The sequence below is a fragment of the Camellia sinensis genome, chromosome 9, assembly GCF_055761805.1.
Source record: "Camellia sinensis isolate YWXY chromosome 9, ASM5576180v1, whole genome shotgun sequence".
Lineage (NCBI taxonomy): Eukaryota > Viridiplantae > Streptophyta > Magnoliopsida > Ericales > Theaceae > Camellia > Camellia sinensis.
Genome location: NC_138969.1, coordinates 39214672 through 39234017, shown reverse-complemented (window position 1 = coordinate 39234017; position 19346 = coordinate 39214672). Strand labels below are relative to the sequence as shown.

The following is a 19346-nucleotide window of genomic DNA, read 5'->3' as shown; positions in this document are numbered from 1 at the left end:
TTTGTTAGCATAAAAAATATAAAAATATAACATAATTTTCTTAAAAGTGTTGACGAATGAGATTGGATTGGTATGACTTCCCATCTTTCATTTATCCAAACTTGGATGAATTGAGAAAAGTATATTTGCATTAATCTACCTCAACTATTGAAATCGTTAATTTTTTAACGGGTTAATTCAGGCCATTAAGCCCTGATTTGGCAAACTTCCAAAGCTAAATAATCATAAAAAGACAAAAAAAAAAAAGTTAAAAAACCAAAAAAATTTGTCATTTCAAAGTCAAAAAATCAAAAATATAAAACAAGAAAACCAAACAAACAAAAAAATTTCTGGCTAAAAAAATAAAAAAAACTTAAAAATCAACTTAAAAAAATCATTACCAAACTACTCTTAAATTTTAATGGATCGGGAAATGCCTCCACTAGCAATCTTGATTGATCTCATAAACAAGGAATAAGGGTCGGGTCGACCCACAATCGTCTGAGAGGGTTATTGCCCTACCCTACCCGATATCAGTCTGTCAAGTGTCAAACTTCACACTTCTCAGTCTCACGGCGTTCATCGTCTGTGTGTTATTCGAGCCTCTTCTCTTCCTCTCCTTCTTCCATACCAAGAACACACATATTCATACACACACACACACACACACACACACATATATATGGCTCAATTTTGGAAACCAGGTACCGAGAGACCTCCCCTTCTCGACGATGAAGAAGGCGGCATTCTTCTCTACTCTGCCTCTCGCTCCTCCTCATCTGGGTAATCCCTTTTTTTTTTGGTTGAATTGTACATTTTTTCATGAATTGTATGTAACCCTGTGTGGATTTGTATACTGGGTTCACACAGATACAACCATGTTAGCATAGAGAAGCAAAGGCAGAGACTTCCGGTGTTCAGGTACCGAACTTCCATTCTCTATCTGGTGGAGACTCATGCCACCACCATTATCGTTGGTGAAACAGGAAGTGGCAAAACTACCCAAATCCCTCAGGTTCACTCTCCTCATTTCATAAAATTTATATATGTGTGTGTTTGTGTATATATATATATATATATATTTACTAGCCGTTGCAATCAGGGATGTAGATAGAAATTTGTTTTAGGAGTGGCCAAAATAAGTGTAGCAAAAAAAAATCTTTTAGCAAAGGGGAAATTTTATCATGTACTTTAATTAAAAAAAAAAAAAACGAATAATGAAAAAAAACAATAAATTTATAACCAAACCAAATCAAACAAAACCTCAATATCAAATAGGGTCAGCTCTATTAGCCTTTGTTCTCCACTTGATTCTATTAACGGCCATTTGATTAGTCAAAGAGACTCATATCTCTATTTATTGCACTCGCTCACTTCAATTTAGGTCTATCCCTTCTCCTAACACTTCCATATATTATCATTGTATCGCATCTCTTCAATACTGTCTCTGTTGGTGTTCGTTGTATATGATCAAACCATCTCAATCTATTTTCCCTTAACTTATCTTTCTACCCATTCACGAATATGTTCATTCCTAATTATGTATTTCTAGTCTTGTCACACATCCACCTTAGCATCCTCATCACAACAACACTCGTCTTATCAACATATTGTTACTTAGTTGTCCAACATTTCGTCTCATACAACATCGCTGGCCTAATAGCTGTTCTATAGAGTTTTCCTTTTAGTCTAGTGGGTATTCGTTTATCACACAGTACCTCAGACGCACTTCTCCACTTAAGTTACTCTGCCTTAATTCTATAGATCACATTAGCTTCAATCTCCCCAACCATTGTGATAATCGATCATATATAACAAATATGTTCATTCTTAAGTAGTTATTGGTTCTCAATTTTCACTTCTCCTCTGCTTCCATTGTTACTGTTACTAAAATTACACTCCATATATCCTGACTTAGTTCGGCTTATCCTAAATCCTTTATATTCACATGCTTCTCTCCAAGTTTTCAACTTAGTGTTAAACTCCTTCTCTAGTCTCATCCGCTAACACGATATCATCTGCAAAAAGCATATACCTTGACACATCATTCTGAATATTTCTCGTCTAGTCTCATCCATAGCACGATATCATCTGCAAAAAATAATAAATTTATATTAGTCAATAATGAAATCAAGAGGATTATCACTATTATATTAAATAATTTGGGATTATTTATGTGCATTGTGGGAGCCGAATAATGGCAGAATCAGAAGGTGCGTACCTTAGAAGACTGATATTAATCGGCTGTATCCTACGGGAATGGGAAGCCGAATATATTATATGTGCCGAATAAGTGTAGATCCTTAGAGCCGGATAAGAGAAAGGACAATGATTAAAAAGTAGGCCCTGGCCCCGAGGATCAAAAGGAACAGGTATAAACACAGGAACAATGGATTAAGAAAGGTATGTAAGAATCACTTCACTTAACTTAGTAAACAAGCTATCCTGAGTGTCTGAACTGACTTGTCCGTCGGAGTGTTAATTCCGGTACCCCCGACCGGAGTGTTTGTATATTTTCAGGTGACTAGCTGAGGATCACTAGCGTCTCCCAGGATCTGAAGAGTATTTTCAAACCACTTCTCCACAATTGGCGCCGTCTGTTGGAATACTCAAATACATCCATGGCAGGCGTGACTGAAGATCCTTCGATAGCCACTGACGAGACCGCACAGAGAGATGACCTCACTCCAGCAAATATGCTCGGAAAGGAAACCATCACTGCAAGACGCGCCTTGAACTTCGACTCACCAACGACTTCAGCGCAAGAGACAATGCAAGCGATCATGGAACAAGCAAAGTAGAATGAACAAAGGCTGGAGAACATGATCGCTGAAAATGAACGTCTCCGTCAAGATTTGGCCCTGGAAGTAGCGAAATCCAGAGAAGCCGTGCGCCAAGATCCCGAACGACCTCCAAGGGCAGGTGAACAACGACCTCGATCCCAACCAAAGGATACCGATAGCGACTCCAACTCATTACCCACGGAGCTCAACAAGAAGGGACGATCCGAAACTTCCAGCTCCTTCGAAAAGAGTCTACATACAAGGAACAAGCGCAGACGAAGCAGTTCAGACGAAGAGGACCAGCATGATCTTTTTGTCCGACGGATTGCAAGGGTAGCCCTACCCAAGAAGTTCAAAGCTCCGTCATTCACTCTTTATGACGGAAAATCAGACCCCACTGATCATATCCGTCACTACAAGTAGGCCATGACATTGCATGCAGACAACGAAGCCCTCATGTGCCGCATATTTCCCAGCAGCCTGGGGCCATTAGCTGTCAGGTGACAAGCTGGAGCCGGCTTCGATCAAAAGCTTCCATCAATTACAGAAATCCTTCAGGGCCAGGTTCATCACCAATGAGGTACAGCCGAAACAGGCCGACTCTCTTTGGGCTATGCAGATCCAGTCAGGAGAAACGCTCAGAGCGTATTCGGCGCGCTATTGGGAGTGCTTCAACCTCGTCGACGACGCTTGCAATGACTCCATGGCCATCACCGCCTTCAAAATGGGACTACATCCTGACAGTGCTCTTCGCAGTTCCCTGACCAAAAGACCCCCCAAAACAGTCTGGGCGTTGATGAAGAAAGTTGAAGAGTATTGCAAAGTGGAAGATGATGCTTTGAGAATAAAAGTCGGACAAATGTCCAACAAAACGCCCCCCTTGAAATTGCTCAACCAATAAGTTCCGTGCCACCTCCGAGCCCTGAGCCACGGCAACGCGCTAAACGAGACAAAAGGCGGGACTCTCACCGATCAAGCGATCAATGCTCCCACCGGACGAATGAACAACTGCAAGTCGACAGCAGGCGCTCGAGGCGTGCCGACAAGAAGTACACAGAGTTGTCAGAACCAATCACTGCAATAATGACCAAAGTCCAACACCTCCCATTCTTCAAATGGCCGTCAAAGATGGTGGGGCCACCCGACACGCGAAGAAGGGATAGGCGGTGCGAGTATCACAAAGATCACGGCCACGAAACCAAGAGTTGTTACGCATTAAAGGATCACTTGGAAGAACTGGTGCAAGACGGCCGACTACAACAGTACGTGAGAGAGGGAAAGCCAATCAAGGCATTAGCCTTGAGGCAGGACTCACCTCCACTTGGCGTGATCCATATAATCTACAGCCTGCCTGCATCCCCAACCGTGCACACAATTCAATCGCATCCAATCCCCCGAAAGCAACGTATTTCGACCGAATGGCCCAGAGAAGCTCCGACAATTACTTTCAATGACTCCGATCTTAGCGGCACAACAGCCTCCCACATCGATCCGTTGGTCATCAAATTACGCGTAAATCGGTTCACCATTGAACGCATTCTCATAGACCTAAGGAGTACTTCAGAGGTTATGTATTACAAAACTTTCATCAAACTCGGCTTCAACGAGCCAGATCTGTCTCCGGCGCCTCACCCATTGTTCGGCTTTAATACGAATCCTGAGTACCCGTTAGGGAAGATCATACTACCTATTCGAGCGGGCTCCAGAACGGTCGAAGTAGAATTCCTGGTCGTAAAGCTCCCTTCGCCATGTAATGTCATCATGGGGCGAACCTAGTTACATATTATGAAGGCCGTTCCAAGCACTTATCATCAGCTTGTGCGCTTCCCGACAGCCCGTGGCATTGAAGAAATCCGTGGCTCCCCGCAATCGGCACAAGCAGAGATTTTATGAAAATCCTATCACTGACCCGACCTGTGGGCTTTGATACTTGTATATATATCACTTCTGCAATGCAAACCATTTTTCTTCGTCGCTCAATTCATTTCTCAAAGCCCCCCTTTGGTGCATAACACCTTAGGGTTGACTAAGCCTCCGGATTCGGAGCCCCCTTTGGTGCATGACATCTTAGGGCCGATTAAAGTCTCCGGATTCGGAGCCCCTTTTGGTGCATGACACTTTAGGGCCGATTAAGCCTCCGGATTCGGAGCGCCCTTTGTGGATATCACGATTGGCTAAACTAAGTCTCCGGATTCGGAGCCCCCTTTGGTGCATGACACCTTAGGGCCGATTAAAGTCTCCGGATTCGGAGCCCCCTTTGGTGCATGACACTTTAGGGCCGATTAAGCCTCCGGATTCGGAACGCCCTTCGTGGATATCACGATTGGCCAAACTAAGTCTCCGGATTCGGAGCCCCCTTTGGTGCATGACACCTTAGGGCCGACTAAGCCTCCGGATTCGGAGCCCCCTTTGGTGCATGACACCTTAGGGCCGATTAAAGTCTCTGGATTCGGAGCCCCCTTTGGTGCATGACACTTTAGGGCCGATTAAGCCTCCGGAGTCGGAGCGCCCTTCGTGGATATCACGATTGGCCAAACTAAGTCTCTGGATTCGGAGCCTCCTTTGGTACATGACACCTTAGGGCCGATTAAAATCTCCGGATTCGGAGCCCCCTTTGGTGCATGACACTTTAGGGCCGATTAAGCCTCCGAATTCGGAGCGCCCTTCGTGGATATCACGATTGGCCAAACTAAGTCTCCGGATTCGGAGCCCCCTTTGGTGCATGACACTTTAGGGCCGACTAAGTCTCCGGATTCGGAGCCTCCTTTTGTGCATGACACTTTAGGGCCGATTAAGCCTCCGGATTCGGAGCGCCCTTCGTGGATATCACGATTGGCCAAACTAAGTCTCCGGATTCGGAGCCTCTTTTGGTGTATGACACCTTAGGGCCGATTAAAGTCTCCGGACTCGGAGCCCCCCTTTGGTGCATGACACTTTAGAGCCGATTAAGCCTCCGGATTCGGAGTGCCCTTTGTGGATATCACGATTGGCCAAACTAAGTCTCCGGATTCGGAGCCCCTTTTGGTATATGACACCTTAGGGCCGATTAAAGTCTCTGGACTCGGAGCCCCCCTTTGGTGCATGACACCTTAGGGCCGATTAAAGTCTCCGGATTCGGAGCCCCCTTTGGTGCATGACACCTTAGGGCCGACTAAGACTTCGGATTCGGAGCGCCCTTCGTGGATATCATGATTGGCCAAACCAAGTCTCCGGATTCGGAGCCCCCTTTTGGTGCATGACACCTTAGGGCCGATTAAAGTTTCCGCATCGAAACGCCGGTTACAGAGCCCCATCGGCGCAAGATGTCTTTGGGCCGATTAAGACTCTGAATTCGCAGCGCCTCTGAAGCGTAACACCCTAGGGCAGATCATACCTCTGAATTCGGAGCACCCTTCGGCACGAACAAAACGAAACAAAACATGCCAACATTCGAAATAAGGTGCTTAGCTAAGCATATAAAAAATCCAGAGTAAGACGCAAATGTTCGAAATAAAACTTTTTATTTGATCAAACAGTTGTTACATAGACGCAATCCGCGTTCGAACATTACAATATCTATCTTTAACTTCTAAGGCGAAAAGGGGAATTAATCACGTTGATACAGTGGAGGCCCCGAATCAATGCACGTCGTTTGGAAGGCCTTCGCGGCTCAAAATGCCTTGATACAACCGTGCCCGAATTAGCGTATCTCTGGACCTCCCTCTGACACCATTGACAATGTCAAGGCCAAGATCCAAGACAAGGAAGTTTAAGGGCAACGGTCGTTGTATCTCCTTTCGGGGCGATCTGCTTCGACGACTTGGAGGCTGATGCGCCTCCCGTTTCTTTTTTAACGACCTACCTCCCACACCGGAGAATTCTCCGCTGCGATCCATTGCGGCATCAAGCTCGGCCAAAGTTCGAGTTTGGCTGATTAAAGAAACTCTGTTTTACATCCACAATATTATAACCCCACGCAACAAATGGCGTTATATTAATGAGGTCACTGGCACGAAGAGTCCATTCCATTTATTTTTAAATGTTGGCAGTGACCTTGAGGCAATTTCATTAACGCCAAAACCCCAAGAGACGAACGTCGGTTGACATTCACCACAACCTAGGTACCCTAACAGCTTTTTGGAACACATGCACTAACTGGGACAGGGGCAGCACCATCAATCCAACCGGCCAAGCATTTAGACACCGCGCCGACTGGAATTTGCCACAGCCACTCCACGTACTGGCTTTTGGCCTCTTGAAATTACAGTGGCCACATTCAAGAATAAACGGCCATCACGATTGGGCCGACCTCGCCTATAAGCCGGCGTATCAACTATACGATCAATGTTTGTACATTCATTCAAACATCAATGTAATAAAACGAAACACGTATATACCAAATACGAACTACGACAGAATATTTATAATAGAACGTTTCTATTCAATCCAACAATAAATTACATAGTTTTTATTGCGATTTAACCTTACAATGCGTATTCTTATACGGCGTCACCCTCATCCTCACTTTTCTCGACTTCGAAAGCGGAAAACGGAAAATGTTTACTGTGGTAGAGTGGCGATGCCGAATCAATGCCCGACGCTCGAAGAGCTTCCGCGGCTTGAGATGCCTTGATCCAACCGTGCCTAAATCCACGATTCTCACATCGGCAAACCTCTTCGGCAAGCTTCTCCTTAGTCTTTTCGATTCCAACTTTTTGGCCTTCATGAAAACCTTTTTCATAGGCCCTCCCCTTCGCAGACTCCATTGCAAATATACTCGCCGTCTCACGATCGGCGAGCGCGGTACTGATGAGCCAACTGGTAACCCTTTCCTCCACAATTGGGTTTCCCTGCCCGGCGGGTTGTGCCTGAGCCGCCCTGGTCTTCCTTAACTCACGCTCAGCCGCCTCCGCGCGAGCCTCCAAACTTCGAATACGTTCCTTCTTCTTCTCCAATTCTCGACGGGCAGCACGCAGCCGCATGCCAATTTCATAGACAGTGTAAAGCCCCTTCACCGCCCTGTGAATGCCTTCGCGAAATAAGTCATAGTCCTGGCGACCTACCATTGACTGCTGAACCTCAGGAGGAAAAATTTGTCGAGCAAACTCGACCGCTACATTTGGGTCTCGAACGATCAAGTCCGCCTCTGTTATGGGTCTATTCCCCACAAATACCGCAAAGCTTAATGGCACGGACTCGCGTCAGATCCCCTCTCGACTCGGAGTTGCGGAGATCTGCCTTGCGACTGCTTGTCCCGAATGGGTGACCTGCTTCGACGTCGAGGAGACTGACGCCTCTCTCGATCCCTAGAACTCCTACTTCCTGTGCGCGAAGGTTCACCATCTCGATTCATGTCTCCGCCCAGCTCAGCTAGCGTCCTCGTTTCCCCTCTGCTGTTAAAGAAGAGTCTGTTCGACATTCACATGATAAATCTTCCTCCAAGAGCTGGAGTCAGCTGTTTACTAAGCTCATAAAGGTTGTACCTTTGTTCATTTATCCTTTACAGAGGCAGCGTCCTTGAGGCAATCTCATTAATTGAGAAAACCTCAATCGTCCGGCGCCCGAATGATCATGCACCGCCTGGGGCAAGGGCAGATTCATCAATCTATTCGGCTCAAGTGCCCCAGACGGCTCATGAATCGACTCTTCAAAATTCTTAAGGTTGTCTCATCCGGCTTCCGAATGGTCATGCACCGCCTGGGGCAAGGGCAGATTCATCAATCTATTTGGCTCAAGTGCCCCAGACGGCTCATGAATCGACTCTTCAAAATTCTTAAGGTCGTCTCATCCGGCTTCCGAATGGTTATGCACCGCCTGGGGCAAGGGCAGATTCATCAATCTATTCGGCTCAAGTGCCCCAGACGGCTCATGAATCGACTCTTCAAAATTCTTAAGGTCGTCTCATCCGGCTCAAGTGCCCCAGACGGCTCATGAATCGACTCTTCAAAATTCTTAAGGTCGTCTCATCCGGCTCCCGAATGATCATGCACCGCCTGGGGCAAGGACAGATTCATCAATCTATTCGGCTCAAGTGTCCCAGACGGCTCATGAATCGACTCTTCAAAATTCTTAAGGTCGTCTCATCCGGTTCCCGAATGATCATGCATCGCCTGGGGTAAGGGCAGATTCATCAATCTATTCGGCTCAAGTGCCCCAGACGGCTTATGAATCGACTCTTCAAAATTCTTAAGGTCGTCTCATCCGGCTCCCGAATGGTCATGCACCGCCTGGGGCAAGGGCAGATTCATCAATCTATTCGGCTCAAGTGCCCCAGACGGCTCATGAATCGACTCTTCAAAATTCTTAAGGTCGTCTCATCCGGCTCTCGAATGATCATGCATCGCCTGGGGCAAGGGCAGATTCATCAATCTATTCGTCTCAAGTGCCCCAGACGGCTCATGAATCGACTCTTCAAAATTCTTAAGGTCGTCTCATTTGGCTCCCGAATGGTCATGCACCGCCTGGGGCAAGGGCAGATTCATCAATCTATTCGGCTCAAGTACCCCAGCCGGCTCATGAATCGATTATTCAAAATACTTAAGATTCATCAATCTATTCGGCTCAGGTGTCCCAGACGGCTCACGAATCGATTCTTCAAAATTCTTAAGGTCGTCTCATCCGGCATCCGAACAATCATGAACCACCTGGGGCCAAGGCAATCCCACTAACCTATTCGGCTTGAATGCCCACAATACTCAACATATGAGTGATAAATCAATATTGTCATAAGATATTCAATCTCTGAAAGCTCAAACACAGCAATGATTTTATCCAAAGCAGTGAAAGGCAAAACATTCTTCATTAATATAACTTCACAAACTGTGTACAAGTGGTGGTGAAATAACAAGGAAATTTTCATTAATAAATTGAGCGCAAATAGTAACCAATTTATACATGAAAACTACCCTGAACCAACAAAAGTCTACCGAACAAAAACTTACATCGGAATTAAAAATACTTAATAAAATTGAAATATCTCCCAAATCAATCCTCGGGGTCAGATTCAAGTGGCTCAACGTCCACTTGCTCGTAGGGAATTGGCAAGGCCAATGTAACTCCAGCGGCAGGAAGGGCTTTGAGCCACCCATGTTTGAACCCCCGATTCTCGAATTTGGGGACTTCATCTACATATTCCGTGTTGACGGCGCTTTTTCCTGCCTCAAATGCCGCACAAGCCTCAGAATCGGCTTTTTCCTTGGCCGCCTTGAGCTTCTCTAACTGAACCTCTGCCTCGGCAAACGCCTCCTTGGCTAACTTGAGCGATTTTTCGCTTGCATCTGCCCTACTCTCAGCGTCAGAGCGGAGCTGTTCAGCTGAGCGAGCCCTCTCCTCCTCTGCTTCAGCTCGCGCACTCTCCATTGCGGCTCTCATCACTTCAAACCCGGCCCTACTCTTTTGACCGTCTGCCTCCGTTTACAAACGATCAATCCTGCCAAGGGCATTATGCAAGCGGCGGCCTAGGTCCGCGATCCTGCCAACCGTCTGCAAAACAAGTTGGGATCGTCAAATACCTTAATGAAAACAAATTCAAGAGAATTTGAGATGGTCACTTACCAGGAGCGCCGACTGCGCAGATAGGGCTACGGCCATAACATCCGGCACGGCGCGAAAGGCTACGTTGTCAGCCGGCAAGGAAATTGAAGCCGCCAGGCTCAACGCCACAGCTGGATCCTCAATGGCTGAAGCGTCAGAAGAGATCGGCGTATCTTTGATCTTTAGCCGAACAATAAAAGGAGCAACCACGTCTGACTCTTCTAAACGAGGCCGTTTGGAAGCAGGGCTAATCTCCGACCCAGCCTCTCCCTCGGCTCGGCATTACGCTTTTTGCCCTACTCCTCCAGAATCAGCTGTTCGTCAATGACCTGTTGTTCAACCTCTTTCCCTGCTTCGGCCGCAGCAACTTGAGCCGTCTTTTCAATAACCAGTACGAAAGTTTTAATCAAGGTGGGCTCAGAATGGGCGGCCTCGGCCTTCTTTCGAGCAGCCATTCGCTCGGCATTTTTCTTTCGCGCCATCTGCGCAAGGCTTTCCCCAGCCATACCTCGGAAAAATCGCTTCCCAAATTCCAAAAATATCTCTAGAAGAAAACTCTGCCCGACCTGAAGTGGACGGTGAAGGCTGGTTAAGTCCGACAGCCTCGAACGCTGAGCGTATCGCCTCGTCGACCTCTTCGGCCTCCTCAGCGTCCTCTCTGGTTGGTTCGGCAATTACCTCTACCACCGGCTCCGCGTCTTCCCCCGAATCCGAATCTTCGAGGCCAATTTGCCTAAGGCTCTTGAAGCTGGGAAAGAGAAGAGCCGAAAGGTGTTGATCGCCGGATGGAATTGGAATGCCGTCCGCGACCGAAAATGTAGTATAAGTAGGTTCGTATCGGAGGAGTATGTGAGCAGCTCTCCCTTGCTTTTGTACGTTTGGACGGCCGAAGTATCTGAGTGCAGACTTAATTTCCTCAAGGACTGCGTTGTCGGTTGAGGGAAGAATCTTCTTCAATCTGTTACCTGCAAAGAACAAGGGGTGATTAAAGGAAAAAAGCCGAATAAAAGGCAGATAAACAAACACGAGGCGTTACATGGCAACTTGGATCACCCTTCCGTTTGGGAATAGGGTCTAGGCGGTCTTCCCTTTCACCGAACTCCCAATTACCTCGGACATTGACCATTACGTCATCAACTCTCTTACCAGAACTGGCAAGCATGGTTATCAAGTGATGGTCAGTGTCCTTGGCCCTGAGAAAATATCACCCCAGCCGACCGGAAGACTTGGCCAAAGCGTAGCAATGCTGAATCGCCGGAATGCCAAGGTTGATCCTAAAGCGTCGGTTCAACTCTATCACCCCCATGATGATTCGAAAGAAATTTACATTGGGTTGAGAAGGAATCAGACTCCAATAGCAAAAGACGGCCCTAAGCAGTGGATGTAGGGGAAAACGGACTCCGCCATCCGCTATGGATAAGAGAGGGAAGACGATCGTATTTTGATCCTCCCTCTCCATATCAAGAGTACTGTCCGTTACAAGAGATAAGTGAACATCGTGGGGAATGGAAAAGTGTCGCCGGAATCCGGAAATACGACCCTCAGAGAGGAGGTCTTTCAAGTGTTTAGCCATTTTCGCGGGGATTCAAGGTTCCGCCGAAATCACAATGACAAACAGAAAATAGGATTGCAAAGAAGAGAGAAGAAGACTTACGAGGAGTAAATGGGGCAAGGATAGACGGAGAAGAATTGCAGAAAATGCGAGTCAGAGAAGGGATACCCGCTGGCGGTCCAAGAGTCTCGAATACTCGACGAAATGTGCACTCGAAAGGACTGAAATTTCAAATCGCAATAAATGCGAGACGCACGAATGAGGCGGGAAAGTGTAATGATGACCGAAAAGGTGTGCGCGTTCTGACATCTGTATTAGGGAACACAAAGCCGTCTGACCTATTTTGACTTTTTCAATTCAAGACCAAACACGCCGATTAACAACCGTCAGTGGGGAGTTCGGGGGGCAATTGTGGAAGCAGAATAATGGCAGAATCAGAAGGTGCGTACCTTAGAAGACTAATATTAATCGGCTGTATCCTACGGGAATGGGAAGCCGAATATATTATATGTGCCGAATAAGTGTAGATCCTTAGAGCCGGATAAGAGAAAGGACAATGATTAAAAAGTAGGCCCTGGCCCCGAGGATCAAAAGGAACAGGTATAAATACAGGAACAATGGATTGAGAAAGGTATGTAAGAATCACTTCACTTAACTTAGTAAACATTCTATCCTGAGTGTCTAAACTGACTTGTCCGTCGGAGTGTTAATTCCGGCACCCCCGACCGGAGTGTTTGTATCTTTTCAGGTGACTAGCTGAGGATCACTAGCGTCTCCCAGGATCTGAAGAGTATTTCCAAACCACTTCTTCACATGCATTATAATGTCTCGTTTGGCAACAGGCCGGTTTAGCCAAAAAGCCAAAAAGTTACTAAAAAAGTCAAAAAGTCAACAACCCATATAAAAAAGTCAAAGATTCTCTTTTCTCTTTATTTTTTCACATCTTTTCGTAAAAAGCCAAAAAGTCATCCCAAACATACTAGTTTTTTTTAGCTCATATTTAGCCAAATAGCCAAAAAATTACTAAATTAGCCTGTTCCCAAACGAGGCCTAAGAATACTTATGCAATATAAGGAACTAATGGAATAATTTTTCAAAAAAGTAGAGGCTATTCTATATATAATATAAAATTATCCATAACATATGGGTTTAATTGATAATTTCAGGAAAACTCATTAGGGTTGATAAAGAAGAAAAACCATTCTACTAATTATTGAATGTGACAGTTCCTTATGGGGTGGGAAGGGGTGACATTTATTGGGTGGGAAGTACATTATTGGAAAAGTGAAAAATGTGACAGCATACACCAACTCAGGTGTTTACTTTATATAATAGAATAACTATATGTGTGTGGGTGTAGATATAATGGTTATCTTATTGTCATTCAAATGCCATTATGAAAGATTTTCTATTTATTGTTCTCTGGTTTTCTCTGGCAATTGGGATATTTGGTTGTGTTTAACATAATTTATGGAAATGATTCCATCATGTTTTTATTTTTTTATTTTTTAAACATATATGTTCATTTTTGGTATTCTTGAGTTTAAAATTTTAATTTATGGTTTGCGGATTTGGCTTTATTTTATGTATGTAATCAATTTATTAATTATTAGCATGTAAAGAAACTAGAAGAAAATGGGATGATTGATGTGGGCGTGTTTGTGTGTATATAGTTAGAATTGTTGGGGCTGATTTTTGTGATTTGATACTGATCGAGAATTTTGGAAGTTAGCTTAGGAAACAAATTCTGATAAAATGTATTTGTTGTCCACTGAAATTGCAGTACCTCAAAGAAGCAGGTTGGGCTGATGGTGGACGTGTGATTGCATGCACTCAGCCAAGACGATTAGCTGTTCAGGTTATTAGCCTAAGCTGTGTTACTAATGAGTAAGACTATGAGTACAGAAACCATACATAGAATGGGACACAACCCTCTCACAAGGGGTGAGGCCCACATGTGTGAGACGCACCCTTTGTGAGAAGGTTGTGTTCCATTCTGTGTCTGATTTCTATGTTCCTAGCATTACTGGTTACTAATACTTACTCTTACTAATTTCTTCTTTGTCTATTTTATGTCTGCACTTTTCATCTCAAGTAATTGTTAGGATATTTGAGATATCTAATTAATTCAAAGGATATCTAAGTAGGCTTAAGATTGCTTTACTAGATTCTCCACGTGAAAGGATCATTCCCTCAAATTGATCAGTTTAGAAATTTTGGCACACCTTATTCTGGGCCATAATCTCTTGCAATTGGGAAGAGGAATGATTCTGAAATGGAAGCAGAACAAACATCAATGCAGCAGAGAAGTGGGAAGTTGTAGATGTGTAACGCTTGGAACCAACTCGAGTGTTGATGAAGCTTAGATGATAATGTGTTTCCTGTGAGTTTGAGAAGTAGTGCATTTCATGCTCTGCCAAGTGAGGATGGGATATATAACATGCCTCTTGAAATATCCCAAAAGGGGTTTTCTCACTGGGAGGATGCACCAGTTGGGTATTTTCTGGATAGAAAATTTTGTTTTCCCTTTGAGAAAACTCAGGCTGAGGAGAACTGGAGCAATGTTCTTGAAGATGTGTGTTAAAATGCATGTATTATTGATTTATTGATAGATACATGATTCTGTTACAATTGATTGATTATATAGATGTAGGTTAGGTGGTGGTAGGTGAGGAGTAGGTGAGTGTAGTAGGTGAGTGTGTGGTAGGTGATGGTAAGTGTGGTAGGTGAGGAGTAGGTGAGTGTAGTAGGTGAGTGTGTGGTAGGTGATGGTAAGTGTGTGGTAGGTGATGGTAAATTCTAACAGCCCCCCGCAAACTCAAGGAGGATAGAAACTAACCAACTTGAGTTTGGAGAGAGTTACAAAACAAGAAAATACATAAAAATAAAAAAGGATAGGAGACATTGGATGGTCGTGTCAGACCATTGGTGAAGACACTGTATGGTGGTGTCATAACGTTGTAGAGGACACTGTATGGGGGTGTCATAACGTTGTAGAGGACACTCGATGGCGGTGTAAGACCGATGTAAAAGACAGTTTATGGGGTCATGTCGGACCGTTGTAGCAGACAATGCTGTGACAGTTGTTGTGACAGTTTACGGAGTCTTGTTGGACCCTTGTAGAAACTAACCGGAATCAATGTCGGGACAGTTTACAGAGTCTTGTCGGACCCATAAAGGAGCTAACCGGAATCAATGTCGGGACAGTTTACAGAGTCTTGTCGGACCCATAAAGGAGCTAACCGGAATCAATGTCGGGACAGTTTACAGAGTCTTGTCGGACCCCTTAAAAAATCGCACCCTCAAAAGGTGTGCCCAATTTTGTCAAAAGGCGTGCCCAATTCATCAAAAGGTGCGCCGGACATGATGGCGAGGCACGTGGGCGCCTTGGCTTGCGTGCCCGTTTGTCGGCTGGTGGCAAGAGGCGCGCGATGCGCGTGGCTGCCTCGGCTATAAGACGGAGGCTGAGGCTGAGGCTGAGGCAGAGAAAAGCTGCGAAAAACCTCTGAAAAAAAAAAAAAACTCCGTTGTGCTGAGAGAGAGAGTCTGAAAAACTCTGTTGCGAGAGATATTCTGTATCACTCTGTTTTCTGAGAGAGAATTTTGAGAGAGATACTGTGTAACACTCTGGTGCCTAGAAAATGGCTTCATCGTCCCGTGGACTGCTCACCCTCTTTCCCGACCTCAACGAGTCAACAAGAGAGAGAACTGGAGCGGTGGCACTGGAACCTCAACCGAGTGCCCCGGAGTTTGCTCCGTTGAACTTTCCGATGCGGTCGGTGGAGCAAAAAATGGCAGTGCAAACGGATGTGGAAGCCAATCAGTATACACTGAAGTCATGTGTGGAAACCATGACTGCGGTGACAAACTTGTCGAACCGGCTGCAGAGTAGGGCAAATGAGGTGCAGCAGTTAAACTCCCAGCTGGCTCTGCTCCAACGCATGTATAAGGATGCGCGAGCAGAGATAAGCGTGCTAAGGGCTGAAAACAAGGAGCTGAAGCGGAAGGCCACCGTGATGTTCCGATTTGGAGGTCCGCCATATGCTGCAGGGGAGGAGCAGGGAGTAGTGATCATGCCCAGTGGAGTGGGAAACACGGAGGCAACAACGGCAAGGGTCGTCCAGGACGGAGGCAAGAAGAAGAGACCGGCGGCAGAGTAGAGAAGGGAAAATCCCACTGTGGGTGTGGTGGTTTTTTTGTTTTGTTTTGTTTTTTTGTTTTTTTGTTTTTTTTGTTTTTTTTTTTTTTTGTGTGATGTAAAATGGTGAACGGGGTTGTTCGCTGAGATGAATAAAATATGGGTGGTTGTGCAAATTTGTAAATTGTTTGCAATGGTGTTTGGTTTTTTTTTTTTTTTTTTTTTTTTTTTTTTTTTTTTGTAATAAGAATAATAATAATAATAATAAAAAAAAAAAAAATGGGTATCATATATTGATAAAATCTGAATTTGGAAAAATCTAAAAAATTGGAGCACCTCTGGAAAATCTGAATTTGGACAAAAGTGAATGGATGGTTGGGGATAATGTGCATGTGCAGAAAGAGAGAACATGTGGGTGTGATTAAATAAAGAAAAGAAGAATGGGTGTGGAGCACTAAGAGTAAGCGTGCTGCTCCTCTGCATCATCACTGATTATGTCGCCCAGTGGGTTGTGCAAATTTGTATTTTTTTTTTTTTTTTTTTTTTAATAAAAAAAAATGTAATGAAAAATTATTTAAAAAAGGGCTAGCGCACTACCCGTGGAAAAGGGTTTAAAATAAATAAATAAAAGAGAGAGGTGAGTGCTGGTGTGGTGGGAAATTATTTGATTCGGTTGTTCATGTGGTGGATAGAAAAAGATGGACAGCTCATGTCTGCTTAGCTCAGCTCAACAACAACACACACACACACACCTTCTCTTTTCTCTTTCGTCTCATCACTCTTCCCTGATGAGACTATCATTCTGCCCAACTAGTCTTCTCCATTATTCCACAGATTATTCCAACTTCTTGAAGTAAGGTTCGATGACCAACGCTTCGATTCCCATGGCGGCCAAGGATTTCGCCAAGAAAAAGAGGGCAAACAGATCTGCTAAATTGAAGCAGTGCAAGCTCGATGCTCGTTGTTTCGGCGTTGTTGAAGAGGTGGGCAGCAATCTCCTGCGCGCGCTGCTTGGCGAGCTGGATATCGTCGACGGGCGGAGGGACTGTGTTGTAGGAAGGAAGAGCGTTGGCGGAATCCGGCGAGTGGGAGGAGATCGGAGCAAAAAAGCCAGTGGTCCGCCGCGACGACGGCGGAGGAGTCTGGTCGTCGTACTTGCGCTTGTTGGTGGCTGAATCCGCGTACTGTACCTCTTCGGCCATGGTAATGTAGAGAGAGAGAGAGAGAAGTTTGAATTGGTTGAGACCCGGCGGGCGGTCAAGGCAAGGTTGCCGCCCGCCGGAAGGCGAAGAACACCAAAATCTTTAACCTATCGCTCTGATACCATGTTAAAATGCATGTATTATTGATTTATTGATAGATACATGATTCTGTTACAATTGATTGATTATATAGATGTAGGTTAGGTGGTGGTTTATATTGATAATGCTTTTTTCATCTTTAAGAGTGAGGCGATGGATGAAATTATTGCTGGCAACCAGGCATACAACTTTCTAAATGTGAATTTTGTAGTTTGCCTGTGGGTGAAGCTTTATGACGTCTCTTTGGAGCTTTGGACAGAGGAATATTACTAGCATCATTGGAAATCTTCTTTACTTGAATGAGCCTACATTTTTGAGGAGTAGACTTACATTTGCTTGAGTTTGTATTGATGTATCAGCAATATGGAAATTTCTAAATCGACCAGAGGACAAATTTGGGTTGTGGTGAGGCAAATGAGATCAAAATTGAAACTACCTAACTCACAAAGACAGACTAATTCTGAGACCTAAGGGCATACCTCTAAAGTCTGTCCTAAACCGTAAGAGTTCACCATCATCACGGGGTCGAAAACGGAAAATGCTTGAAGAGAAGAAGTTTTGAAGTCCGAGTCTGGGTTGGCAGAAGGTTGTCCTTGTTTGGTGATTGTTGGGCTGCTTTTTTGTGATTGTGTTTAGAATACCAAAAGAGGCTTTAGAGCATGCTTTTAGCAGTGTTGTGTGTTCTACCAGCCTCATGGGTTGTGCAAGGCTATTATTTTTCTTGCTGCATAGGCTAGGTTGCTTCCCTTGTTTTTTTAGGGTATGTTATTGTGTGTACCTTCAAGTTTGTGTCTTGGGTTGTATTGTAATAATCAAATTTTTAATAAACTTCTCTTACTCAAAACAAAGAAAAAAGAAAAAAGAAAAAAATAAGACACAAGATTAGGAAAAGCAATGCAACATTATATATTGAATGTTGTTTTGTCGGTTTTTTTTAAGTATCTTTTTTGTGTTATAGAAGAATTATGCCCTCAATTATGTTGCACTTTCTTTGATAGGTTTTAAATGACTCTTTCACTTTTCCTTCCCCAAACCCCGCCCCCCCCCCCCCCCCCCCCCCCCCCCAATTTTCTTCTGTTGGTGCCTGCTCTTTTATGATGATTCAGTTTACTTTACTACCTATAATATAACCAACTCGTCATAGTGTACTTCTTATGAACTTAAGGTTGTGCTGATGCACAGGCAGTGGCTTCAAGGGTGGCTGAAGAGATGGGTGTCAAGCTTGGGGAGGAAGTTGGTTATACAATTCGATTTGAAGATCTCACGAATAGAGTGAGAATTCTTACTTGCATATTAAGCTCTTAGATTTTTTTTTAACAGGATTATTTGTTCTTTAACAGAGGCATCTTTACTAGAAATATTGTATCTCATGTGGTATGTTATTTGATAATTTGGACAGTTATTGTCCTACTTTTGTACATTTACACCATTTCATGTGTTTATAACTTTATTTTTCATGCCATGAATGCCGGGAGTGTTATTCTTTTGGCAGCACAGGACTTAACTAGGATTAAATTTCTCACTGATGGGGTGTTACTGAGGGAGATGATGGAAGACCCCCTCCTGACCAAGTACAGGTAAATATTTCTATCTCATATTTTCTCTACTTAGTGGAAATTGATGGTCTGTGAGTCATGCAGTTGCAAAGAATCTGTTTCGTTATTCTTGGATTGATCATCTAGCTTTTATATGTCAAAAAAATATTAAAGAAAAAAAAGTTGGATGGGTCATCCAGATCTAATTATCAGAAAAAATGAAATATTGGATTGATCATGCATTAGAAGAGGTGTACTATGGTTTGAGGCCTTTGCCTGAAGAATTTTGCCGATACAATTAATACATGATGAAAGTGCTTTCTAGCATTGTGTAATATTGAAATACCAGTATGTGAAGGGAAATGATGTTAACGTAAGAAGCACGGATACTTTTAAGAAGGTGACGTATCCGTGTCGTGTCCGTATCGGACATCGACACTCTTTGAACACTTCCCTGACACGTGTCTGATACTCTTCAAAACGTATCCTATTTTTTAATATTTTTTAAAGACCCGGACACTCTTTAGACACTTGGAGAACACACGT

The 19346-nt window shown here is 44.3% G+C and overlaps 1 protein-coding gene across 3 annotated transcripts in view; it reads left to right on the top strand.

Moving 5' to 3' along the window:
* The first annotated feature begins 467 nt into the window (after positions 1-467).
* LOC114282541 (RNA helicase family protein) overlaps positions 468-19346 on the top strand; it is a 51984-nt gene continuing 33105 nt past the window's right edge. Inside the window, exons 1-5 of one of the 3 annotated variants that reach the window (XM_028225245.2) lie at positions 468-762; positions 850-994; positions 13610-13684; positions 18448-18537; positions 18763-18842. In XM_028225245.2, coding sequence (XP_028081046.2) covers positions 662-762; positions 850-994; positions 13610-13684; positions 18448-18537; positions 18763-18842 — 491 coding nt within the window. In that variant the 5' untranslated portion in view covers positions 468-661. Of the gene's footprint in view, positions 763-849; positions 995-13609; positions 13685-18430; positions 18538-18762; positions 18843-19346 lie in introns of all 3 variants that reach the window. The other 2 variants (XM_082886602.1, XM_028225246.2) reach the window with 2 other exon arrangements.